Source organism: Helianthus annuus, chromosome 5, assembly GCF_002127325.2.
Source record: "Helianthus annuus cultivar XRQ/B chromosome 5, HanXRQr2.0-SUNRISE, whole genome shotgun sequence".
Taxonomy (NCBI): domain Eukaryota; kingdom Viridiplantae; phylum Streptophyta; class Magnoliopsida; order Asterales; family Asteraceae; genus Helianthus; species Helianthus annuus.
Genome location: NC_035437.2, coordinates 17,198,424 through 17,225,881, shown reverse-complemented (window position 1 = coordinate 17,225,881; position 27,458 = coordinate 17,198,424). Strand labels below are relative to the sequence as shown.

The window sequence follows — 27,458 nt, the reverse complement described above, 5'->3', positions numbered from 1 at the left end:
CTTGCTACACATAGGATGGACGCGGACTTTAGTGACATAAAACTTGAAAGACAATTGTTGTAATTATTTGGTTTGTATCAAAACAATGAGATAGTTAATGAATTAAAACAAAACTTCAATTACGATGTGTTGTGAAACAACGATTCTGTTACGTCACTCCCCGACGTTTCCGCCGCGGTTTGTTGTATTACTTGGTTGGGGTGTGACATGTTGGTTTTGAATGTATTGGAAATTTTATAGGCTGATCTTTATTGGAAACTGGATTACCTTTGTTTGAATGTTTTAATATGTAGAACCTCTTAACATATTGCATGTACTAACAGTTCCACAAACCTCTAAATGTTGTTGTATAACAGAAATCTGTATTTAGATGATCATATTTTTTAGTTAACAGTAAATTATATAATTAATCCTTTTGGTATCTACAAATGTAGACGCATTTCAAATATTACTAAGCTAGTGATGAATACGTGAAATTAGCCAAGCTTGAAAGTCACCCATTTGAAATGAAGAAAATTTTGTTTGCTTTAGAAAAAAACAGTTGACTTTGCTGTTGACTTTATGCACATCTAACTTTTTATTTCTGTGGGTCAAAACTATCAAAAATGTGCATTTTTAAATATTGATTGACTGTGCATTTAGAAAGTAATTAAAGCCCCGACCTTTAACAATTTGGACAAAAATGACTGATTGTGAGAAAAAAATGATAGATAAGACAATTTTATTCAGACTTGGATAAATATATTTTTCTTTTCAGCTACTATGAAATCGACTACGTAAGTAAAAGGCTAAATGGATAAAAAGAAATGTACCTTATTTAAAAGAACAATAGCATATATAAAGATCATGCACTTTCATATCATGTTTTAACAATATTGAAAATCATGTATTATTATTTTTGTTTTAAGATAAAATAATATTTTACTAATGTAGGGATGAATATGTGAAATTACCCTAGTTCGAAATTGACCGGTTTGAACCGTACTGTTTGGTTCAGACACAAACCACTTACTATGTTTTAAAGATCCTGCACCGTCTACTGCGTTTAAGGTTAGTTAGACTTGGTAGGGTCGGCAAAACATTTAGGTGCATACCTTGTGGGTGAAATGGGTTATTACTATGTTTTTTTTGAACGACCAACAGAATCAATCCCGAGCACTCTCGGGGCACCTACTGGACAAACGGAGTACTCCGAAAGTAACCCGAGTCCACCACCAATTCCGAGGAAAACCCGGTAACCCACCCGCCCGTAGGCACAACAGTGAAATTACCGGTAAAACCTGTTTGGCTCAAAGATCCAACCAAGGTTTCCTTGGGTCTCTTATCATTACCCACCAGTGCCTCACTCTGCAACAAGTGGGATTTGAACTTGCATCTCTCAAGAGAAATGCAAGCCCTCCACCACTTGATCTAGAGATCATTGGCAAAAAGATTTTACCCACGTGTAATATACAAAAAGATTTTGTCTTCAACATGCGTACAAAAATATAATCATCAAAATCAAACCATGGAAACACATAAGAAAAACTACTAACATTATATCTTTAACCAGGGTATAAAACTGTCACATCGCTTGAGAACAACCTGATTAAAAATTATTATCTTTTAACGTCTTCTAAAATTTTTATGTTAACACCCATACTAAACAACTCAACTTGAAAAACAATATGTTTTATTCGCAACTTGCGTCTCCTACTTAGCCCCCCCCCCCCACTGGCAACTTCTTTGCTATCTTATCACCTACGTGAATATAACCATAACCATAATCATCATATCATGTTCCTCACAACTTGCGTTTTCTTAAACACCAACAGGCCCCTATACAGCCATATCTTTAAGTGTTGAAGTCATTATTTTTGGAATAGTAACAAGTCTACCAGCCAAGGATGCGGCCAAGTGTAAGTGTGTCTACAAGGACTGGTGTGCGTTACTATCGATGCAGGCATTCGAAAGAGAACATTGCTCCGGCTCGCTACTTCCAAGTAATGAAAAAACATTGTTAACCCGTCTATTGATTTGCTCCGTTTACCCAATGGACTTTCAACTGGTGATTATGGGACCCCGACTAACATTCGATTCCCATTCCCATCCGGTCTTAAAGGCATCGCAACATTAGCCCACCTGCATGGTTTGCTTTGTGTAAGTTTGCAAACAACCCATGAGTTAGTGCTCTAGAACCCAACCACTACAGCGTACAAGCTTTTATCCACCCCTGCCGGCCAAGGACTCTATGATAACGTCACAGATGCGATTGGTCTATACAAAGGGCCCTTGGACGACTACAACGTATTGCATATAAGGAGATTAACAGGTGTGACTGCACCTCAGATCTACTCCAGGCGTTTTGGAACCTGCAGGGAAATATCTTTCAACACAAAACCTGAATATGCAAAACGTATGTTTATTTGGTCGGTTGGGACTTTATGTGGACACACTCTGTACTTCACTATCTTAGAATCTTGGGATGTGTTTATAAATGTCTTTATTGGATTCGATACAATCACAGAGCAGATTATCGAGATACCATTCCCACTAGTCCCACAGACATCCATTTATCAGGGGGTTTTGGCAAATGTACAAGACTCACTACACATGCTTCTATTGACTATACGTCACGAGACTAAAAGGTCAGCAGGTTTATGGACCCTTAATGGCGATCACTGGTACAACGTCTTCCCAACACCACCAGTGACTCGCATACCGTTCTCAACATGGGTGACCATTACACACTACATGACCAATGGAACGTGGTATGTTATGAGTGGCCCAAGAAAGCTAGATGAATTTCCAACGGAAGGCAACCCGTTGGACCGTTTCTACGTAGGGAATTGATTTCAAGGAGACATAAGGGTAATCTTCACTGAGACGCTTGTGTCGCCAACTCATATAAATTACCCCGCACATCATCCATACCGTATTTGTTCTCCCCCCATGCTTATCCATCTAATTTCTGTCTTAACACAAAGTATGTTCCACACCATCCAATGAACTATTTGTCACACATTCCTACTATATAACACTGATGTTTTGTTACAGAAAATGTTTTAGACGTTTCATACTTTTACATTCCACACTATCTGCTTAACACCTGCGGATTTCATAAAAAAACCCATCGGCAAAATTAAAACACCTTCGTTTACATACACACTTCCGTGAGTACATAAATTACAACCACACTTCATCAATAATTAAAACTCTCATTACTGTTCGCCTAAAACTTTACATAACAAAACCCTCAACACACGTTCTACTAAGTTATGAACCGAATAAACTAACACCTCATATTTACATAAAAATTTAAGAACAAACAATAACGTCCAAACCTCACCTAACACACCCTCAAATTTTTATTTTAGCTGAACCGTATTGCTTTATAAAACTTAAAGTACACCATCTGGGATTGGAGAAAGCATACATCGAAATCTACACAAATACAACATGAAAAATAACATTACTTACTACAGCCACACATCCAAACACACTAAGACGAATAATGTCACCACCCTTTACACCAACTGTTCAACCATACAAACGCAGAAACCAAAGAGAACCAACCACACATCGCCTACACAACAAACGTATTACTAAAAACTAATCCACTATCTTTTTCAGGAACCAACTACTGCACAATGGAGGGAACAAGTAAGCAACCAAATCCAACAGATCACGGTACCTGAACAACACCACCCACACTTCAAAACAAATTACACAAAATTTATTTCTATGCCACATTTTAACATTCGTAACACACATGTACTGATGACATATAAACAGTACCACCAGTCAAGCATCATAAGAAAAGGAAAATACCAGCTGTAACAAAACCATCTATCAGTGAGTATGACCCGCAAGCGGATTCGCCAACAAAGCACATTAAAACAACCACACCTGGTATGCGAAAAAATATTGAACTTTCATAAATCATTTATATTTACATTGTGAACATCATTTTCATTAACAAACAAAATTGCATGTCAGCAACGTCGACGAACAACGCAACAAAACACAAAGACAAGAACTAGGGAGCGATTGCTACAACCTCCACACCGGAAAACAACCGGGTTGACCAGAAAACTAACGAGGACGACTGGGAAGATGATGGATGGTGGTCAACCAATATACACGAGCTCATCTAGGCATGCAACCCTCGTAACACCAGATGATCAAACTTTATATGAATACAACCCAATGGTTTTATCACGTGTCTTTTACATCAATAATGTTTATCTTTTTGAACAACTATTCAGACCCAAACTTTGGGATCTTCACTTTCAAAATATGACAACGTCTTTGGGCTACACATCCAACCTTCATTATTGTTTGTCATAGGTTGTTAGCTTAACTTCCGAATTCGCATTTCACTAATGCAGGCACGTGACAATAACCATTTACCTGCGATCTCTTACAACTCATAATATTGCACATGGAATTATTCTCATAAAATTTCTTGTACTACAATATCTACACTACCTTGCCAGGTAAGGTAATTGATATAACCTCCTTTGTCCCAATTGGTTTTTATTGCTTAGTAGTAGATGTGTCGGAATGTGTGGATAGGATTTCGGGTCATAATCACGTTTTATTTTGCTTTAAGTTTTACCTTTTTTTCTTATTATTTAGTGTCAAAAACGTTATATTGCTTCAACAACAATAATAATAATAATAATAATAATAATAATAATAATAATAATAATAATAATAATAATAATAATAATAATAATAATAATAATATAATTTCCAATGCTTTTGAGACCGTATCGGACCGGGAACCACCTATGCTGCCGATTTGGTTGAGGGTATTTTGATAGCTACCAGTTAAACTCGCTGGTTTTCATCGAGTTGCGGTCGAACCAACGAACCGCTGTCGTGGGTTAGACCGCATGTTATTGTAACAATAAGATATTTGTATTCATACTAAAACCATTGATTTTTGAAAAAAAAAAAAAAAAAAAAAAAAAAAAAAAAAAAAACTATAAGTGCATGTGTGCCGAAACAAGTTGCTTAAATGTTTACAACTCTTATTTTGTGTATTATTTACTATGCTTGTCAAGCTACAAACATTATAAGTGAAACTTTACATTCTCATCCATTTTTCTTTCGTATAAAGAACCTTTTTTTACAACTTTGGTTTAACTAAACTTTAGGTAATGAATATTTTTGTTGTTTTGTTATATTTATTTATATATCAGGTATCTCCCTTTAATTAAAGAACTCCAGTGGTGGTAACCTGAAACCAATGGCTTCAAGAAGTAGTTAGGTGAGCCTAAACGATTAGCAAATAAAAGTCTTTCTTGATGTTCAATTCTCTAGTTAAGTTGCTCAATACACATGTTTTAGTTAAGTTACACATGTTTGCATTTCAAATGCAATTCTTTATATTTTGTCACTGGATTCATTTAGTAGAGATTAGTTAAGCAGGCCTTAGACATCTGGACATATCTAAGCTCAAGGAGTCTCTTGTTGTGCTTGAGTACTATAAAGATGATGCAGGGGAACCTGTATGTGATGTATGGATGATGTTGAAAAACGGCTCCTTTACAAAACTCTTCACTCTTAAGGACGTTTGGACCAACATGTTAGTCGGATTTAGAAAGAATGGCCAACTGATTAATGGAACTATCGGTGAACTTGAAGTTTATGAACCCGGCGCAAAACGCATGAATGGCCTTGGGATTTACGGTTTGGTCTTCAAGATGACCTCCTACACCGAGTCCCTACTTCTACTTAATCACCCTAATTCTGTCATTGAATGATTACAACTTGCATCTACTTCTTTTATTCCCATCTTTTTTGTGTTATTTATTATTGTTTAGAAAGACAGACAGAAATTTTGTTAGTTGCAATACATGTGATGCAAACATTCTTTCAGCATACTTTTCTGCAAGTACAGATGTTGTTACTTCTAAACCAAACAAAATCATACACCAAATACAGGGCTGACTGTAGTCAACGTCTGGTCAAAGTTTTGATGATTCCGATTTCATTGTAATTGTTCCCTACTCTTGTAGGTATACTTTTTGATTTCATGACAATGTTATTTCATTAAACATTATGTAAATGGTTAAAATAATACATAGCTTTGCATCAACTTATCAACACCCCATCCAACGCATGACCAGCATCATCAATTCTCAAGTCAACTTTGAACTCTCTATAACACAATGACTTGCCAATAACTATATTTTGACCCGTTTAACATTCATTCATTATATTTTTGACATGTTTAGAATTATATTGATATAACTAGATTGAAAATAAAGTTTATCGGAATCTAAAGATTGAAAAATACGAATGCAATACTTACAGTTTTATTGAATGTACGATCCCATAACACGGACTCTAAAGATTGAAAAATACGAACGCAATACTCACAGTTTTATTGAATGTACGATCTCATAACACAAATAACATCTAGCGACCCAAACAAACCAATCCCAAATAAACTATAACGAGTATTAGCCCCCTCATCAGGTTGCGGTGAGGGCGTAAAACCGCGCCAAAAAGCACAAATGTCACAACACAGCAAACGATCATCAACACTAAAGTTGTCGCGTGTTAATGTGAAAAAAATTAGATCGGAACGGCGGAACGTAAAACATAGAAAATAATATCTAAGTCGACGAAAGGAAAATATAAACGTAAAAACATTGAACCACACACGCACGTTGCGCGTATTAACTCGCAGAATTTAGAACGAAATGAAAAACGAATAAGTTACGAAAGATGAACAATAAAGTGGACCAAGGTTGAAAGTAAAAACCTTGTAAGATTAAATTGCAAAAGATAAAAAGAGTTAAGTAAAAAATCAAATGAACTTAAATTGTAATACATGAATAGTGTTGAGTGAAACTATTTTTATTTTATAGTATGTAAACTAGCTTACAACCCCGTGTATTACACGGGTTAAATGATAAAAAAATGTAAATTATAAACTTGTATATAATTCTTATTAATGAAATGACTTATTTAGATAAAATAGTAAAACAAAAGAACAATTATATTTTCGTTATTCAAAATAATTTTCTAAGTTTTCACTTCTCTTTTGAGATACTACAATCCATTTTATTATATGTCTTAAAAAAAGTAACGCTAAAAAAAATAATGATCATAAAATTGTAAGTATTTTTAAAAATAATTATAAGTTATGAGGTTATGGTAAATGAATTATAATTAAATTCTACTATGTATGTTACTGATATAAAAAATTGTTTGATATAAATACTATTTTTAGATATATGGATCATGAGACAAGATACGAATATCATCATTGTATAGAAAATATTACATTTAAAAAAAATCATACTAAAAATAAAGTACATGTTTAAAAAATAGACTAAAGTTTTTTAAACTATGAATTTGAGCGTCTACAATAACTTTTTTAATTAGTAGTCGACATTTAAATATTCAAATTAAAATTTTTATAATATTATATATTGTCTTTATTTAGCATGATAATAATGTTTTTAGTTGCGTAATAAGATTAAAACTAAGTTTAATATTTAAAACTCAATGTTATTAGGAAGTTGGATCATTTTTTAAGATGAAAACATATTGATATTAACATAAATTTAAAATTGAAAGAAAATATTGAACACGTGTATTACACGGCTTAAGTAAATATAATGTTATATACTTAATAGCAAAAAAATATTTGCCTTTTAAAAACCATTTAGTGTTCGTTTTAAAGATAATTTGGTACTTTATTTAGATAACCCGCTTGTAATTTTAGTCTTCTAAGTTATATACTATAAGTACTTGTACATGTGATTTGATACTTTATTAGTAATTATTGTTTATATCCAAATAATATATTTTATCTTAACAAATATATATGGTTAGGGTAAAATGAAAATTTCTACAAGTTGTGAAAACTTAGAGAACTCGGCCTTACAAAAAGTTTTTTGAATTTTTTAAAGGGGGTGTGAATGAGCGGTTAGAGACTCAGGGCGTTAAACTTTTTGATTTTGGATTCAAGTGGTTAAAACCACTAAAACATAGGGACTCAAAAACTAATTTACTATTAATTAAATTTGAAATTATACGTTTGATCTCTAACTATATTAAATAATATTATACTTATTATATTATTTGATTTATTTATATTTGTTATAGATAATTATTAATTAAATTTGAATTTATACGTTTATCTCAAACTATATTAATTAATATTATATTATATTTTGTGTATAAAAATTAGTATGTAATATTATTATTAAAAGGGAGAGGCACCAGAGAGTGACACCTGTACAAAAAGATTTTTGTTTATTAGTATAGGAAGATTAAATTTGAAATTATACGTTTGATCTCTAACTATATTAAATAATATTATACTTATTATATTATTTGATTTTTTATATTTGTTATAGATAAATTTTAATTTATACGTTTATCTCAAACTATATTAATTAATATTATATTATATTTTGTGTATAAAAATTAATATGTAATATTATTATTAAAAGGGAGAGGCACCAGATAGATAGTGACACGTGTACAAAAAGATTTTTGTTTATTAGTATAGGAAGATAGGAAGATTTAACCTAACCGTTAATCCTATAATTATGTTGACCCATTTCGATATACTAAACAGTTATTATCCTAGTAAACTCTCTACCAAACGAATTTCAATTCTGACACACAATTACATTTTAAACTCTTTTACCCTCATGATCACTACAAATAAATTCACTAGAAAATAATATTAAATGTCGGCTACGGTTGCGATAAATAGATATGCATAGTCAATATATGGTTAGGTTATTAACTAAACCATCAAATCACTTCTTGATTAGATTACGTACGACCCACATTAAACAAACTGTTTCAAACCATCATAAACGATCATGGAGGAACCCCAGAAAGTAATCGACGTGATGAACCTTCATATCACTCACAACCTGTCTCTCGGTTCATTCAGCAGTTGCCGGAATCAATTCAGTCAAGTGCAATCCAATGATCTTATGATCACTCAACATGAACAACAACAACAATGGCAGGAAACTATCGATCCTCTTAAGCTTGTTCTCGGCAAAGTTATCGGTCGTGGATCTTATGGCGTGGTTTACAAGGGCTCATACCATGGCCAAACGGTCGCAGGTAAAACAAACTCTTTGGTTTGTTATCTTCTTGTCGAGTTTAAGGGTGCTTTGTGCCTTTGTTTCTTTAAGGTTTTGATTGTGTTTTTTTTGTTGTTCTAGTGAAAGTTCTTGATTTTGGAAAGGGTGTTACAACAACTTTAAAGGAGTGCATGAAGAATGATTTCAGGGAAGAAGCTAGTTTATGGCAAAAGCTTGACCACCCTAATGTCACTAATTAAGGTATATTTGATCTAGAGTTTTATAGTATGTACAAATTAAAGTATAACAAAACATACATTGAGATACATACAAACAAGGGTGTTCATGGTCCGGTTTTAAGGATTTTCAAGCAAAACCTTGAGCCAAATCGTTTGTAACAGTTTTTTTATCATTTAAAACTAAAACCAAACTGTTACTAACGGTTTCACTTTGGTTTGGTTTCACGGTTTTCAATGTATGCAAAAAACACAAAGCTTAAACGATAAAGGGTGCAATTACTAATCAAGTAGACTAGTATACCATGTAATATTTGTCACAAATAATTGAAGTGTGGTGTTATTGTAATTTTGAAAGTAGTAGGATACTTGAACAGTAGGTATGAGTTTAAACATGAACTTAAAAGTGTTCATAGCCAAGTAGGACACCTTCAGAAGGTATGTCCTGGATGTTATGAACATAAAACATGCACTTCTATTCACTGTGCTCATTGTTATTTCATTTTAACCCTATATAAATAACTAATTATATATTATGTAACATAGCTAAAACAATATGGATTCTAATCATAAGGTCCGACACGGCTCTACACAGCCGACTCTGGATAGAACCCGTAAACCAAACTATTCGTTCCAGTTTGAGATTTTTAAAATTGACTTAACAAAAGATTAGAAAAAGACTGACCACGAAACCAAACTGATGACCGGTTTAGACAGTTTCATAGTTTTAAGCCGAACTAAACACCCCTACATGGCTACATACAAACACGCATGTAGACAACTAAAGCTAGGTATGATCTGTTACCATCTAATACTCTCGTGTAAATATTTTGCAGATGATCGGAGCAACTATGTCTATGAAGACAAATTCGTGTATGAAGACAAATTCAGGCCATAAGAACAAGAACAAGATATCAAAAACTGAAAGTGACCTTTGTATTGTCTCCGAATATGTAACTGGAGGATCTTTGAGATCATACTTGTGTAAAAACCGTGATAAGAAGCTACCTATAAAAGTTGTTTGTCAATTTGGCCTTGATATTGCGAAAGGGTATGTAATCAACATCTTACTTCTTAATTTTAACTTATATTTTCAAAATTCAAGCACTCATTAATCACTTAATTTTATTTAATGTTAGGTTGAGTTATCTTCATTCCAAGAAGATAATTCATCTTGATGTGAAGCCAGAGAACATACTTATCGACAGTCAAAACAAGAAGCTGAAACTTGCTGATTTTGGAGAGGCAGTTTTTGATCCTTTAGAGTTATTTACGAGTGGTGAAGTCGGGACTCGAGGTTATATGGCTCCTGAGGTATGATTTTTTTTTATAACTTTACATTTGTACTCAGATGTTTACATTTTTTAGTCCTAACAAATTGTGGTGGTTTTTTTAGGTTTTAAGCAAAAAACCAAACGGATTTAAATGTGATGTTTATAGCTTTGGGATATGCTTGTGGGAGATATATTGTTGTGAAATGGCATATACGTATGACTTAGACAACATCCCGGTAGAAATATACAAGGTATGCATACGTATATGCTAATGTTTATGTGTCTACATATTAAATGATGGTACTATTTTTTTCTTGTATAGAAGTTGAGATTAAAAGAGAGTGTTGTTCTTATTGTAATTCAGGAAATGCGACCGAGCATACCTGTGAATTGTCCAAGATCACTTGCTCGGTTAATGCAAAGTTGTTGGGATACGGATTCTAGAAGAAGACCGGAGATGAAGGATGTGGTTGTTGAATTGGAAGAAATCATGAAAATCGAAGGGTGGCAAGCATTGTCAAAGGATCAAAATAATGTTTTCGGTTGCTTCGGATTTTTAAGCCATGCAAGATAGGATAGATGATGCAAGTAGAGTCAATTTCATGTAAACACAGATTACATACATAGGGATGTTAACGTTGTAAACTATACCATTTTTATGTTTTGTTGTTTAAATGAAATCAGCTGGTGTGACTGTTGGTGTGACTGTTTATTTTCTGTGAGACAGTCATGAACTCATCATTCAGCAACAACAATCAATGGGAACAAAACAAAAACAAACAAGGAAACCTCGATCCTCGTTAGCATAACTTTGTTCAAATATTTATCCATGCATCTTAATTAATTAAATCTAACTTTTACATATATTTCAAATAGGGGTGAGTTAAACGTACCCTTTTTACCCCTTCCTAGCAAACTAGTTTCCCTTTTTACTTATCATACCCTTCCCTAAAAAATCAGTTTACCTTTTTACTTTATCATACCCCTTCCTAAAAAAATCAGTTTAAGACTTGTAATGTTTTACTCCTATACGAATCATTAACTATATGTAACCACATACGCAGAAGGTAGGGATGTTGACCGTTATAAACTATACCATGTATAGGTATTGATGATTAAATGAAATTCTAGTTTATAGTATAATTGTCGTCTTAACACCTTCAGAGAGCTGGTTTTTTTTTTTAATTTTTTTTACTATGAGATGCTTTTATAATCTAATGCAATCAACAAACAAGCATACTTTAAAACTATTTATAACTATCTACTAAAGTTGTGTGGTGTGGAGCCGCGTCCTATCCACATAAGCTCCATAGTGGCCCTACATCGTTGTAGGGGCGCCAAGGGGCATGGATGGATTCACGGCGAGGATAACGAGCGCCAACGGTTGAATTTGGTGTGCATTCAATATTTGACCGTTTTACAATGTTCAAACTTAAAAAAAGTTTTGTTTTCTCTAAAAATCTCCTCGGTATAACCCATATTTGTTTTTACCATTTAATACCACAAATTCTCTCACTTTTTATACTACATGATCAATCAACCCTCTCATATTTTTTTTCATCAAGTGGTGCATCGATGGACTGGGGAAGAGTGTGACAACCTGCAATTTCAGGTTAATACTTTAACCTAACCACAGTTAGTTTAGACATACATTCATAGCACTGCATTTAACTAGAGTTAGTTAAATGAGTCTACTTTGGTAATTCGAGGAATTACTGGAACACACACAAAAGTTAATTCTCGAACGTTGGTGACTAACTCGAATAATAATTATAAACGAACGGTTTACACGGAATTTATACGTTTCCTGACAAATACGTGAACTATATGCTTTAACTGCAAACTGCAAGATGTTATGTGCCTTGTGTAAAAGTTATATAGTTAGGGGTGTTTAGAGTTAGTATTGAAATTATAATAAAACTACTAAAACCCTAAACACTCCCCGTAATCTCAATCAACGGCAGTTGTGTTTTCTCTGATCATTTTGGCTACACAAATCTCACACACAATTCTAATCTTTTAATCCATCAAGAACAACACTAGATTGAATCCAAGGTAAGTGTTTGGTGTTATACGTTGATAACCTTGTTCTCTTGATTCCATGCAAAACCCTAGATATTCAAACAATCTGTGGTTAGTTGATCATGCCTGATGAATGTGTGATTGTTGTTAGATTGAATGAATGTGTAATTACTGCTTGATGTTAGTGATGCTATTGACATATTAGAACTGCTAAACTGTTGTTTTGGTTCATTGTTGATTGTTGAGATTAGGGTTTGATCGTATAACTGTAACATTGAACACTGCGGTTTCTGCGTTTGTTGATTTGAGAATAATTGTTAGTTTGACTTTGTGAAGTCACAAAGTTCGGATTATTGGAAGTTTATATAATCCGAGTTTATTTATTAAAGAATGATGGTTCTGAGTTATTTGTTTAAGCATAATGTCTGAGTTTGTTGATGATGTTTGTTCCGAATGTTAAACCTGTTGATCTGATCACGTTAAATACTTCTGATCACGTTAAATACTTGGTTGTTTGGACACTTCGGGCATTGCAAAACCATACTCGTATACACACTTATACATTATTGTACATTAGGTCGCGTGTAACGGGCCTAGCACTTTATTAACGCGTAGAAGCACGTTAACACATACCGAGCAAACTAAGGTGAGTTCACTACTCTTTCACAAGCATGCATCCCGGGGGGGGTGGGGGCAAACCATTATTCTTGGTAGGAATACTTTTAATAAATGTTGTAGTTTAATTTCGATGTCAGTTAATAAACTCGATCTCTATCATGTAAGTCCCTACTTATTACCGAGCTAGTTGCCTGGAAGGCAACAGGGTATTAGTTGATAGCGCTACTAGATTTGACAAACCTCACACCATGCTGGGAGCCGGGTGTGAACTAAGGACCTTAAACATTTTGGATCAATGTTGATAGACATTGATGAGGGCACAGCAAACATATTTGTCATATCGATACCGAGTTTATTAATTCTTGACACGTCTTTAAAGCTAAAAATTTACATGATTTACATTGAACAAAAATGTGAACTCTAAAACTTTATGTTGACACTCTTCTACATGCTTGCAGGTCGTTAGGTACATCTTTCCATTGGAACTTGCAGTCTGGGGAGCTGGAAGTGTCATGGGGCATGCTACTTGAAGAGAACATTTAATACTATGCATTTTAAAACGATTTGGTTTTAATTGTTTGAAACAATTACTTTTGCTTCCGCTGAACACATGCTTTGTTTGAAAAAGTTTATTTTGAAATACACTATTCATGTTGGACATGATGTTTGTGTTTAATATTATTTACTATTAGTTCGACATGATTAGTGGCCATATCCTGGTATGTCACATGCCTCGTGGTGAAACCCGCATGTGGCAATTTGGGGGTGTGACAGTTTGGTATTAGAGCCACTGTTTATATTGAACTAGGTTTTAAAAAGTTTTTATAAAACTACACTATAACCAATTCAGTTCCGAAAGCGACCATGACACTACGCTCCAGATTGCAAGGTTCGTATTTTATTATCATATATGCTATATACCTAACACACATATGTATTGCATTGCATATAACTACTACATACACATCATTATAGCATGATTACATGTGCTACCTGTTTATACGTTGATGAACTGTTAGTATGCCGTCATCTCTAGACCCTTTGTGATCTTTATCGCTTTGGTAACATCCGCTTTTGACACCCAAACCCGGGGATCTTTTAACACAAGATAGGAGGAATTGGGGTAAACATGCAAATCAAATTATCATTACGGGTGTACACGTAATAATTTGGGGTGCATGTGAGTCCCCGTGAGACCTAGCGTGTGGAAAGGATCCTTACCCAATATTCGACATAATTGGGGATTCAACTATCCATAGGAGCCATGACGATGATTGACTCCTACTCGATCTTGATTTTTCCTCTCTTTTCTGAACCCTTATGAACCTAGATGTAATTGGGTTGTCGTTCGAACACTTATCTGAACATCCGAATGATCCACTTTTCTTGTTTACTTGTACTGAATATGGAAATAACATGTGCTATTTTTTTTCTCATGTTGGTATATTGTGAATGTAGAATCCCGAGTGGGCGAAATGGTGGACGCGACGGTGGACGAAGCAACATTGTCATGACCCATGCGGAATTGACATATCTTATTAACACACGAGTGGCAGAGGCTTTAGCTGCTCAGTAAGCTGGTATGACACTTACAACAAGATGATTCTTGTTCTTTATTCGTGTATTCGAACTCACATTCGTGCGTCGTATGTTCTTTTACCTTCAGGTCAACACCAGAACTAGAACAATCAGCCTGTTTGTACATTCAAGATGTTCATGGATTGTAAGCCGCAATCTTTCAGTGGGACTGAAGGAGGGGTGGGACTCCTTCGTTGGTTTGAGAAAGCTGAATCAGCATTTGCAATGTGTAACTATCCGGCCGGGGACAGAGTGAAGCAAAGACAGAGTGAAGTTTGCTTCAGGCACGTTGGAGGATGGTGCCTTAACTTGATGGAACGCTGTTTAAATGCTTTGGATTGACATGGCAAATGCTACACCATGGGACGAATTCAAGGAGTTGATAGGGGAGGAGTACTGCCCCCGCGATCAAATTCAAAATCTAGAGAACATGTACTATCATCTGAAAATGGTGGGATCAGAGATTGAAGCCTAGATGAAGCGTTCTCAGGAGCTGGCGAAGATGTGCCCCAATCTATCAAACCCACCCTACAAGGGAATCGAGTTGTATCTCAATGGTTTAGCGCCCCGGATCAAGAGTATGGTTACCTCTGCTAATCTCGACAACTTTCCGCGGATCATTCGTCTGGCTCACAAGATCACCGACCAAGAAGTTGAACGCGGTACACTACCGGAACATGGTGTTGTGATTGCTCCTGTTACCAACAACAAACGCAAGTGGAATGACTCAGACAAAGCTTCTAACTCCAGTTAGCAACAGAAACAACAATAACAACTGCAACTTCAACCAGTCTTATTCAATTAATCAGAACCAAGGCTCTAATTAGAACCAGGGCTCGCAAGTTGTCAAACAACCGAAGTGTAATAAGTGTAACTACCATCACCATGGGCAATGCACTGGAACATGTCAGAGATGTGAGAAGGTGGGCCATTAGGTGAAAGATTGCAGAGCTCCGTTCCCAAAGTAACAACAGCAACAACAACAATAGCAACAATAGCAATAGTGTAACTGAAATGGTTGTTTTCAGTGTGGAAGTGAGGGTCACTTCAAAAGGGATTGCCCGCAGCTAAACCAAAACGCTAACAATAATGGAAACAACAACACCAGGAATTACAACAACAATAATAACAACGGTGGAAATGGTGCTCGCAGGAGAGCATTCACGATTGGCGCGTGTGATGCCAGGATTGATAACAACGTAGTGACCAATATGTTTTATGTGAACAATCTTTTCGCTTCTGTTTTATCCTATTCTGGTGTCGATTGGAGCTATGTGTTCTTGAAATTCAGTAGACTGTTAGGAACGACTCCAACACCTCTTGAAACCAAGCACATCGTAGAGTTGGCTGCTGGTCAACCAATTGAAGCATCCCATGTTCATGTTGGGTGCAAACACGATCTTTTAGGTCAAGTGTTTGACATTGATCTCCTTCCTGTTACTCCTGGTAGCTTTGATGTAGTCATCAGTAGGGACTGCCTCAAACACCAAGCTGAAATTCTCTGTAAGGAGAAAATCGTTCATATCCTTCTCTCTGGTGGAGATCTCCTGTCTGTTCAAAGTCATAGGAGTGGTGCTATGGTTGGTATCATTTCAGCTATGAAAGCCTAGAAATGCATACTGAAGGGCCATTCGACTATTCTAGCTCTCGTTACCGACAATCAACTCGAGGAAAAGGAGAACGAAGACATTCCAGTCGTTCGTGACTTTTCTGATGTCTTTCTCGAGGAACTTCCAGGACTACCTCCACATCGACAAGTGGAATTCCAGATCGAACTTACACCTGAAGCAACTCCGATTCCTCATGCCCCTTATCATCTTGCACTGGGAGAGTTGCAATAACTGTCCAATCAACTTCAAGAACTATTGGATAGAGGTTTTATTTGACCTAGTTCTTCGCCATGGGGAGCCCTAGTCCTATTCGTGAAGAAGAAAGACGGGTCTTTTCGCATGTGCATTGATTATCACGAACTCAACAAGGTGACGGTCAAGAATTGTTATCCTCTTCCTCGTATTGACGATCTGTTTGACCAGCTGCAAGGGTCAAGTTTCTACTAAAAAATGATCTAAGATCGGGCTATCATCAGATGAGATTCCGAGAGGAAGATGTTCACAAAACAGTTTTTCGAACGCGGTACGACCACTATGAGTTTTTGGTTATGCCATTCGGGTTAACCAACGCACCAGCAGTCTGCATGGATCTTATGAACCGAGTGTGCAAACCGCATCTCGACGACTTCGTCATTGTTATTATCGATGACATCTTAATTTATTCTAAGAGCAAGGAGGAACATGAACAACACTTGCGTCTTATTTTGGAACTTCTAAGGAAGGAGCAACTTTACACAAAATTCTCTAAGTATGATTTCTGGATTAGAGAAGTACACTTCCTTGGTCACGTGGTCAACGCGGCAGGAATACACTTCCTTGAACGACTACGACTATGCAATCAATTATCATCCAGGTAAAGCTAATGTTGTAGCGGATGCCCTCACTCGGAAGGAAACCAAACCTAAACGCGTTCGAGCTTTACAACTTTCTATCCACTCTAACCTTCCTGACCATATCCGTTCTACCCACACTGAAGCATTGAAGGACGAGAACCTTCAAGCTGGATCCATGCGGGGCATGGAGAAGCAACTCGTAACCAAGTCTGACGGTATTCGCTATTTCATGGAGTGAATATGAGTTCCATTCTACGAAAATATGCGAGAGCTTGTGATGGACGAAGAACACAAGTCTCGATACTCGATACATCTGGGTTCTGATAAGATGTATCAGGATCTAAAAATCCTATACTGGTGGCTGAACATGAAAGCTAACATAGCGACATATGTGAGAAAATGCTTGACTTGCATGAAAGTCAAGGTGGAATATCAAAAATTGTCTGGCTTGCTTCAGCAACTAGGATTGCCTTTGTGGAAATGGGAACATATTTCCATGGACTTCATCACCGGTTTACCCAAAACTCAAAATGAAAATGATACCATTTAGGTGGTGATCGACCGTCTGACCAAGTCTGCACACTTCCTTGCGATAAAGGAAACTGACAAGTTTACACGACTTGCCGGCATCTACTTGAAGGAAGTAGTTTCTAGTCACGCGGTGCTGACCTCCATCATCTCTGATCACGACCCTGCAACGTAGTACAAATAAGATATGCAATGTCGCACACTATTTATGACCGCGCACCTGTAACGTCACACACCCTTACTGTACACTCTTGGACTGCATATTGTACATGCAGTTGATGCAGGGCCGCACACTCATGGGGTGACTGCACACTCACATCTGGGCTTTGAACTAATTGGGTCGTACACTGTTATGAATGACGCAATGTGCTGTTAAGCTGTTACTTAAATGGTGGACTTGTGTTAGGAGTTCGTATGTGGCACAAATGCCTACTATGTGCTAAGTGATGATTTTTATTGCATGTAATCTATTAAATACATGAATTACTTGGATGAAATCCTAACTGTTATTGGTAACCATAATAGGACTTGGTTGACCAACCTTGAACAAAGTAATATAACTTACCCATCAAATCTAAGGTGAGTTCACTGCTCTTTCTAAAGCATGCATCCCGGTGGGACAAACAAACTAACTTTTATTCCGGGAAGGAATACGTTACGAACTTTATTTCCATGAAGGAATACTATACATATGTTGTAGTTAATTTCGATGTTAGATAGTCAACTCAACTCTATCACCCAACTCCCTACTTACTACCGAACTAGTTGCCCGGAGGGCAACGGGGTATTAGTTGATAGCGCTATTAGGCTTGACAACCTCACACCCTACCTGGAGAGGATGGCGTGAACTAATGACCTTAACCACATGGCCAGTGTTGATAGGCACTGATGTGGGAAAATAAACATACGTCACCTTGGTATCGAGTTATTATTAACATGTCTTTAAACTAAGCATTTGCCACCTTTACGTTAAACAACACTGTGAACTCGCCAGCTTTATGCTGATACACTTTTTCTACATGCTTGCAGGTCAATAGGTACATGGGTATGGGACTTGCAGTCTGGGATGCTGGTGTGGTCATGGGTCTTGACACTTTGGAAGACATTTAATGTTGATATGTTTCAAAACAATATGATGTTGAATTGGTTGAATAATAATTTATGCTTCTGCTGAACGTAAACTTGTTTTAAACAAATGTTTTGAATTACACTATTTATGTTGAACGCGATTTTGAATTTATATTATGACTGTTAGTTCAATGTGATTAGTGGCTAGATCCTGGTACGCCACACGCCATGTGGTGTTTTGCCGCATGTGGTATTTTGAGGGTGTGACAGGCCACCTCTCGCGTTAAGGCTAACAATGTTCTTTGGTTGCAGATTCTGATCAAGGAGCTGTCTTTTGGAGTTGATCCTGGACCTTCCTCCCTGCTATACTCTTGTTGCTTTAACAAGTGGCACCCACCGTTGGGTTGCGCTATTTAGAACAGTTTTCCGGTAGTACAACAATGTTCCTAAATTATCTTCTCTTATGGCCAGAAAGGATCCTCATCCAAAAGAAGCTTCAAGTAGTTCTATGCCTCGGTCTAGCCCTCCAGCTACACCCGAGGTAGACAACTTCTCCACCAACCCGGACGAACTTCACGTCGCACCGGTAATACAAGATGCAAAACAGTTTCAAACACCTCCCTCTACACAAGTTAATTCATCTTCACCGAGTGAAATTCTCTTCCCGGTTGAAACCATGGAAATAAACCCGGCGGGAGTAAGAAGTAACTTTATACTACTAAGAGAGCTCTTGAATGGGTACGTTCGAGAAGAACGAACAAAAGGGGTCAGAGTACGTTTGTCATATGATGAACCGAAAGTCGCACTCTCCCCTATGCCCACTCCGTTGTGCACTACTACATCTCTAAGTACTACCCGAGCAGGACCTAGTTCTGACTCAAACCCATATCTCATGCCCGATGGTTCACTCGGATCAGGGGGCTATCCTGCTAGCTCCCTTCTGGTACTCCCAAGAAGCCCGGAGTATATTGTTGAGTAGCTCCTCCAACAGGCTCAAGCGGCTACCTCGCCTCCATAAACGACCTTCGAAGAAGCCCCTCGATCGTTACTCTTAGCCAGCAAAGCTGTAGCTGTAAGCTTATCACCACCTTCGAGCTTCCAACTGGGTTTCCCCTTGTATGGTGCTCAATATCCCCAAATGGCGGCTCTCCTGGCCCAACTAAGCCAGCAGCTCACGGAAGCCAGATGTGGCAAGCTACCCAAGTTAGGTCACAAGCTCAAGCTTAACCAAATGTTCAAGCAGGTACTAGCACGAGTGGGGCAGGGGTAAATCTTAATATACCTTCCATGCTTTACAAACCAAGCTCGTTATCATGTTTCTCTGAAGAGATAGCCAACTATGTCTTTCAAACAAAGATAAAGATGCCATCGAATGTTAAGACATACGATAGTCTAGAAGATCCCGAGGACCATCTCCAGGTCTTCATGGGAGCTGCTACGGTTGAGCGTTGGAATAACGCTGAATGTTGCAATATGTTTATGCAAACCCTGATTAGGCCAGCTAGATTATGGTTCCTTGGTCTCCTCACCAGAAGCATAAAATCCTTTCGAAAGGGCGGAATCATTCTTGAAAGGTGAGGAAGACTTGGAGAAACAAGCATCAAGAAAGAGGGAACAAGGTAGCTGGAGGGAGCCACCTCCTTCGTCCAAAAGGTTGAGATTCTAACCCTTTGTAGATCTACAACCATTCAGGCCCTATGAAGGAAGAAGATTTGAAAATAGAAAAAGATCTCCTTGTCCGAATAGAAATCAAGACAAAGACAAACAGATCTTCACCCTCCTCACCAAGACACCCTAAGAAATCTTGTCAACAGAGGAGGTCAAGTATAACTTCTTACATCGCCGACCTCTGTCCAAAGCTGCTAGCAAAAGAGATGCAAGTAAATTTTGTGCCTCCATAACGACACAGGGCACCATACCAATGATTGCTAACAGTTGAAAAAGAGAATAGAAGAAGCTGTCAAGTTAGGGGAGCTTCCTCACTTGGTGAAAGAGATAAAAGACAAGAAGGAGGGGAAGAAATAAGTCAGCATAAACATGGTATGACCGGAAAACAAACAAGAAGAGAAAAGGAGGAGGACCATACCATGGAACCAACAATTCATTTGCTTCCCCCTACGAATCCAAACGATAAGCAAGAGCACCCCATCATCGTGGAAGCTGAAGTAGAAGGCTCCCTCCTCGACAGGGTGTACATGGATCTAGGGGCCGCCTCAAATATCATGTACCAAAGATGTTTCGACCTACTCAAAAGTGAAACAAAAGTTCGTCTACAAGCTATTGATGCTTCCCTTAGAAGCTTCACCTGGGAAAAGGTACAACCCTTAGGGAAGATAACACTCAACTTATGTTTTAGGGATGGGGACTTGTCAAGAACAGAGGAGCTTACTTTCATTGTTGTAAGTTCCCCTTCAAACTATAACCTGTTGATAGGGAGGCCAGGACTTGAAGCATTTGACGTTGTGGTGTCCATGACACACAGAATGATGAAGGTTTCCAACGAATAAGGGTATCGCTTCATTGGTACCAACACAAGAAGCTCTTTTGACTGCATCCATGGAAATAGAAGAAGAGGAATGCAGTAAGGCAAATGAAAGCCAAGTTGAAGAGATAAGCATCAACGACTCCTACCCGGAGCAAAAGATAAAGATTAAGATCAATAATCACCTCCCTGACACGATCAAGCACAGGCTGATTGACCTCCTCTGAGGAAACACAGACGTATTCGCCTGGTGCTCGGGATATATGGTGGGGGTACCAAGAGAAATAGCAGAGCATGCATTGAACATAGCTCCCACTTACAAACCTGTTACGCAAAAGAAAAGAGGTCTAGCCCGTGAGAGTAGCTTAGCTGCTTGCCAGGAGGTAGATAAACTAGTGGAAGTTGGCATTCTAAGGGAGGTAAATTATCACTCTTGGTTAGCAAACCCTGTCATGGTGAAGAAGCCAGATGGCTCTTGGAGGATGTGTGTTGACTTTAAAGATCTCAACAAGGCATGTCCTAAAGACTGCTACACGTTGCTCAAAATTGATTGGAAGGTAGACTCACTCACGGATTTTGAGTACAAGTGCTTTCTTGATGCCTACATGGGGTATCGCCAAATCAAAATGATGAAAGAAGAAGAGGGTAAAACAGCGTTCCATACCGATAAAGGGATCTTCTGTTACAAAAAATACCTTTCAGACTAAAGAACGTTGGGGCAACATACCAACGTCTCGTGGACAAAGCCTTCTCCGAACAAATTGGGAGGAATATGGAAGCATACGTCGATAATCTTGTAATAAAAAGTAACACGGGAGAAGACATGCTCCAAGACATCAAAGAGATGTTCCACAATCTCAAAGCAATCAACATGAAATTAAACCCAAACAAATGTTCATTTGGGTTTGAAAAAGGAAAGTTCCTCGATCAAATTGTGGGGAAACAAAACATAAAAGCAAATTTGGACAAGGTCCGAGCCGTCATAGAAATAAAGTCTCCAAGGACCAAAAAGGAAGTTGAAAGCCTCAATGGAAAGATAGCAGCTCTTAAATGCTTCCTCCCTAAGTCAGCAGAAAGGTCGTTACCATTCTTCAAAACATTGAAGAACTGTGCCGATAAGAAAAACTTTATGTGGATGGAGGAAGCAGAAGTAGCCTTCATAGCACTCAAAGAGCTCATAGCTTCCCTGCCAACCATGGCAGCACCCAGGAAAGAAGAAACTATCATAGTCTACCTGTCGGCAGGTCCACAGACTAAAAATATCTTATTTACTTTATGATCTACGAGCCCTATGCTCATGGTTATCTAAACTAACAGCGCCTTAAATGTTTATCCGGTCACGAAGCAATAAGCTCTGTGCTTGTGGTAGAAAGAGGGAAGGAGCAGATACCGGTGTACTTTCTGAGCAAGGCTCTAAAAGCAACTAAAGTCAATTACTCCCTAATCGAGAAGCTGCTACTAGCACTGGTACACACGGCTAAGAGGCTAAGAATGTACTTCCAAGCTCACCCAATTCAGGTTCTCACTGATCAACCACTAAGATCCATCCTAGAAAAGCCTGAAGATTGAGGAAGGTTGGCTAAGTGGGTTGTAGGGCTGGGGGAGCACAAGATTGAGTACATACCAAGGAAGGTTTACAAAGGACAGGTACTGGCATATTTTTTGACAGAAATGCCAGTGGTTAGGGAGGTAAATGAGATAGAAGAATAAAGGTGCCAAACGATAATCCCAGGGAAATGGTCATTATTTTCAGATGGAGTTTCTAGTATAGAAGATTCTGTGGCAGGTCTCATCATAACAGACTCCCACGGAACCGAATACACTTATGCACTCCGTCTTGACTTCCCTGCACAAATAACGGTTAGGTGTCATTATTGTAGGTCTTAATGACTAACCACAAATGATCATGAGAACACAAATAATAAAGGAAAAGGAAAATGATGTTAGTTTTATAACTTTGCAACAACTGAAACAAGAGTAAATTACAAAAATCATCCTTATGTATGTTACTTATTGCAAACTATGTCTTTTGTCTTAATAGTTACAGAAAACGTACACGATGTTTGCAAACCCTTGCAAGTTATGTCTTTTAGCCGTAACTCAGTTAATTTTTGTGGTTAAATATGACCAGATGGACCCCACATGAGGGTATTTTTGTGGTTAAATATGACTAAATAGACCTCACATGAGAGTAAAATGACCAAAATACCCTCATGTGGGGTCCATTTGATCAGATTTAACCACAAAAAATTAACTGAGTTAGGGCTAAAGGACATAACTTGCAAGGGTTTGCAAATATCGAGTACGTTTTCTGTAATTATTAAAGACAAAGGACATAGTTTGCAATAATTGACATACATAGAGAACGGTTTTTGTAATTTACTCTTGAAACAAATTAGTTAATTTATTTCTAAATGAATTGACGTGGCATGTGAATTAAAGTGAATTTAATTTAATTGTTGTAGACAACAAACAAGATACAATGATTAATTCTTGTTGGATTTTCAACACGGACTTTGCAAACAAGCTAGTTGGGCTTGCACAAAAGAAAGGCAAAGCGGAATTAAATAGAGGAAAGAAAAGGCTTGCAACTGACAAGCACCGTTGGAAGTTTGCAAGGCCCACAAAGAAAGACAGTGTCAATTTTTAGGCAATAAAATTTTAGGCAATAAAAAGAAAATATGTGACAAGGGGAGGGCAACCACTTGGTTGCTTGGGATTCAACGCACGACAACAGTTTTGACGGCTACACAGTTCGCATACCATAAACAAATAAGGATGCAAGGCTAGTTAACTCGTGATCATCTTTGGGGATAGGGTTAGTGCTAGTGAACATTGTTTAACTTGGTTAGTTGTTGTTTTGGACATGAGTGTTTGGTTAATTGTTGTCTTTAAGGATTGATTGAGTTCCTGTGATTATTTTGTATTGAAGAATGAATTTGTCTTTACTGAATTTATTGACAATTATAAATTATTAGTTGTTAAGAATCAGTTACCAGTAATTATTTTATGAGTCTCATATTGTTCAAATTGATTTTTTACTAAGATGACATCCTAGCACGTGTTTCTATTCGGTTACAGATTGTTAGGTCAACGCGGCCATAATCCTTTGTCCTGTGATTACCCTTCATTACAATTGCTTATCAAATTATGTCTTATGTAATTCCCACTTAGAAATCTATGCCCCGATAGAATATGGAGGTTTAGGTTTTGGTTCCCTCCGAGATGCAAACCTAGCCATGTTGGTGAAATGGTGGTGGAGGTTTAAAACGGATGATCAAAACCCGTGGAGGAAAGTCGTATGGGCACTACATCATAATGCAAGGGCGTGGAGTTTTCTACCAGTTAAGATATCTATGCCGGGGCCTTGGAAACATATAAATAATATATCGGGAGAACTAATACGAAAGGGTCTTGACTTGCCTAAAGTAATCAAGGGGATGGTGGGGCGCGGAAATAGTATTATGTTTTGGCTTGATGTATGGCTCGGGTTGGAGACACTTGCAAGAAAGTATCTGTTGTTGTTTGGACTCGAATCACACAAATGGTGCACAGTTGTGGAAAGGGTGGGAAATTTGGGCATAGGTCAAACGGGCTGCTGGGCTTGGAGGCGGCAACCGGCGGGACAACCTGAAATGTTGGAACTGGGTATGCTTCAGGCCTCACTGATGCAGGTTGCAGTCGCAATTAACTCGGATTCCGGCACGCACATACGAGTGGAACAACTGGGTTCCAAAGAAGGTATCTATTTTCGCTTGGAGGGCATTTATAGACAGACTTCCAACAAAAGATATGTTGATGCTAGGGGTGTGTACGGTTCGGTTCGGTTTTTGGTTTTTAAAAACCATTCAGTTTCGATATTTCGGTTTTTTCGGTTTTAGTAACGGTTCGGTTCAGTTTTTCGGTTTTTTAAACAAATTATGTAACATTCAAAACTTAAAAGTATAATTCAAAGTTTAAGAATCTTTCTTAAATGTTTACATTTAAGTTAATAGTCTTTTAAATTAATATTATTTACATAAACTTAACATTCTAATCTATTTTAATGTTTCTCCAAAGTTTTTGTTAAGACGTTTTCTTTTATAATACTTTGAAAACCATTTAATTTTTATATTAAACTTTGTAAGTTCTTGTAAACAATAGATAATTTTAATGATAAATAAACATGGTAATGTTATTATTATAAATATTTAACAAACAAGAATAAAATTAATAATTCTTAGCAGCATGGGTAAACACTTAAACATAAAAATATATAGATTTGGTATACTATTAAAACTTATCGGTTCGGTTCGGTTATTGAAAATGATTATCCGAAAACTGAACAGAAATTTTCGGTTATTAAAAATCCGAAAACCAAACCGTCGGTTTTTGTTTGGGTTTGGTTTTTTCGGTCTGGATTTTTCGGTTATTTTGGTTACGGTTCGGTTATGTTATTTCGGTTACCCCTAGTTGATGCGCAGGAACATTTTTGTAAACTCAGATTTATGCTACATTTGTGGTGACCATTCTGAAACTAGTGAACATTTGTTTGTAATTTGTGCATTCTCACAACAGATGTGGCAAATTTTGTCTCAATGGTGTAAAGTCCCACCTATATATGCATTCAATCTTAGTGACCTGCTAGAAATTCATCTTTGCACTCAAGGTTCAAAAGGGAGGCGAAAGACTTTTGATGCTGTTATACTTACACCCTTCTGGTGTCTTTGGAAACTAAGAAATGAAGTGATTTTTAATGGTAAATCGCCAGTCATGTCGAAGATAATCGAAGAGGTTAAGTCACTCAGTTTTCTTTGGGTTAAATACTGGACTAAGGAGTACACCATGACATGGGAACAATGGAGAACTTTTAATATCTATGCATAGGTGGTGTAGTTTACATTGTAATGCTTGGTTGATGTAATGTCTGTTTGGTTTTTGGTGTACTGTAAGTGCTTGACCAGCGTCTGCTTGGCAAGCTTGTAATTATTTAATAAAATTTGGTGGCCGTTCAAAGAAAAAAATCCCACTTAGAAATTCAACGAAGTTGTTCGTGTTTTGCACAACCTAAAACTCGTGGTGATCATATTTCAGAAATTCAACGAAGTTGTTCGTGTTTTGCACAACCTAATATCTCATTGTTGTTTACAAATCAATTTTTGTCTTAGTTATTTTCAATCAAACAATTCAGAAATCGGTTTTAAGTTTAAGTTTAGTATATATAATCAAACAACCTGTATCATACTGACCACATGCTCATCGTGGATACCTGACTTACCCTAGCTAACTAGGTTTTTAGGTTTTTACATGACCCAACGACAGGTCACCATGTTCTAGCTAGCCAAACTCCTAAATGAACAGGATACCCTTCGAATGGAAAAAGAATGACAAAGCCAAGTCATTGCTGATTATGGCTCTGCCAAACAACATATTCTCCCTGGTGGATTCATGTTAAAACACTAAGGAGATGCATGACAGTTTGATAAGTCTCTTTGATGGTGGAGAGCTGTTGGAAATATTTAATCTTGACTTGGGTTATTAGTTAGTTTTATTATTTGGGTTTTATTAATTAGTATTTAGTTTGTTTTATGTAGAATTGAATATTGTTAGTAGAGTCAAGTATGTTGACCGAGTTGTGTGGGGGGAAATAGAACGTTGGAGAATAGCTTGCAATTAGGAGAACGTGGGTCTTTCAGTTAGGAATTTTGTAGGCTATTTATAATCTCTATTTTTGTTGAATAAAGTATCATTTTTCTTCTGCAAATACACTTCTTGTGCAGTGCCTTTTCCTTTCATATTTGAAAGTTCAACACATACGTGAGTGTATTGAGCGTGTGTTGTGAGTGTGGAGGGGGGCCTAAACCAGTATTTGGTATCAGAGCGGGTGGGAAACGAGGGCCGTTTTGAGAGTCGGTGGCGAGAAAGAGTGCAGCCCATTTCGCTGCAGGGCAAAATGCAGCAGTAGGAGGAACCGAGGTGAAGACCGTGAGACTATTTTTGATAGTCGAAAGAAGGAATCCGAGCAAGACAGGCGGCAGCCTTGGCTGCTTTTGCCGGAAGCAAGAAATTGGGGTTTTAACCCTAAGAAAGAAAGGGGAGCAGCCCTCTAACTGCAGAGAAAGAAAATAATGAGAAAGTGGATGATTTCATGTGAATCGCAAAGGAAGAAAGAAG

The 27,458-nt window shown here is 37.3% G+C and overlaps 3 protein-coding genes across 3 annotated transcripts; all 3 read left to right on the top strand.

The window, feature by feature from the left end:
- The first annotated feature begins 8,777 nt into the window (after positions 1-8,777).
- On the top strand, positions 8,778-9,316 carry LOC110942752 (serine/threonine-protein kinase STY13-like). Its single transcript, XM_022184517.2, has 2 exons — positions 8,778-9,096; positions 9,198-9,316. The coding sequence occupies exons 1-2, from the start codon at positions 8,844-8,846 to the stop codon at positions 9,314-9,316; spliced, it is 372 nt and encodes a 123-aa protein (XP_022040209.1). The 5' UTR covers positions 8,778-8,843.
- A 538-nt stretch (positions 9,317-9,854) lies between these two features.
- Positions 9,855-11,264, top strand: LOC110938600 (serine/threonine-protein kinase STY46-like). Its single transcript, XM_022180819.2, has 4 exons — positions 9,855-10,343; positions 10,432-10,606; positions 10,689-10,817; positions 10,931-11,264. Exons 1-4 carry the CDS (start codon positions 10,129-10,131, stop codon positions 11,138-11,140), a joined length of 729 nt encoding a protein of 242 aa, XP_022036511.2. The 5' UTR covers positions 9,855-10,128; the 3' UTR covers positions 11,141-11,264.
- Positions 11,265-15,669: 4,405 nt separating this feature from the next.
- On the top strand, positions 15,670-16,625 carry LOC110942750. Its single transcript, XM_022184515.1, has 3 exons — positions 15,670-15,699; positions 15,813-16,364; positions 16,410-16,625. The coding sequence occupies exons 1-3, from the start codon at positions 15,670-15,672 to the stop codon at positions 16,623-16,625; spliced, it is 798 nt and encodes a 265-aa protein (XP_022040207.1).
- The last annotated feature ends 10,833 nt before the right edge of the window (positions 16,626-27,458 follow it).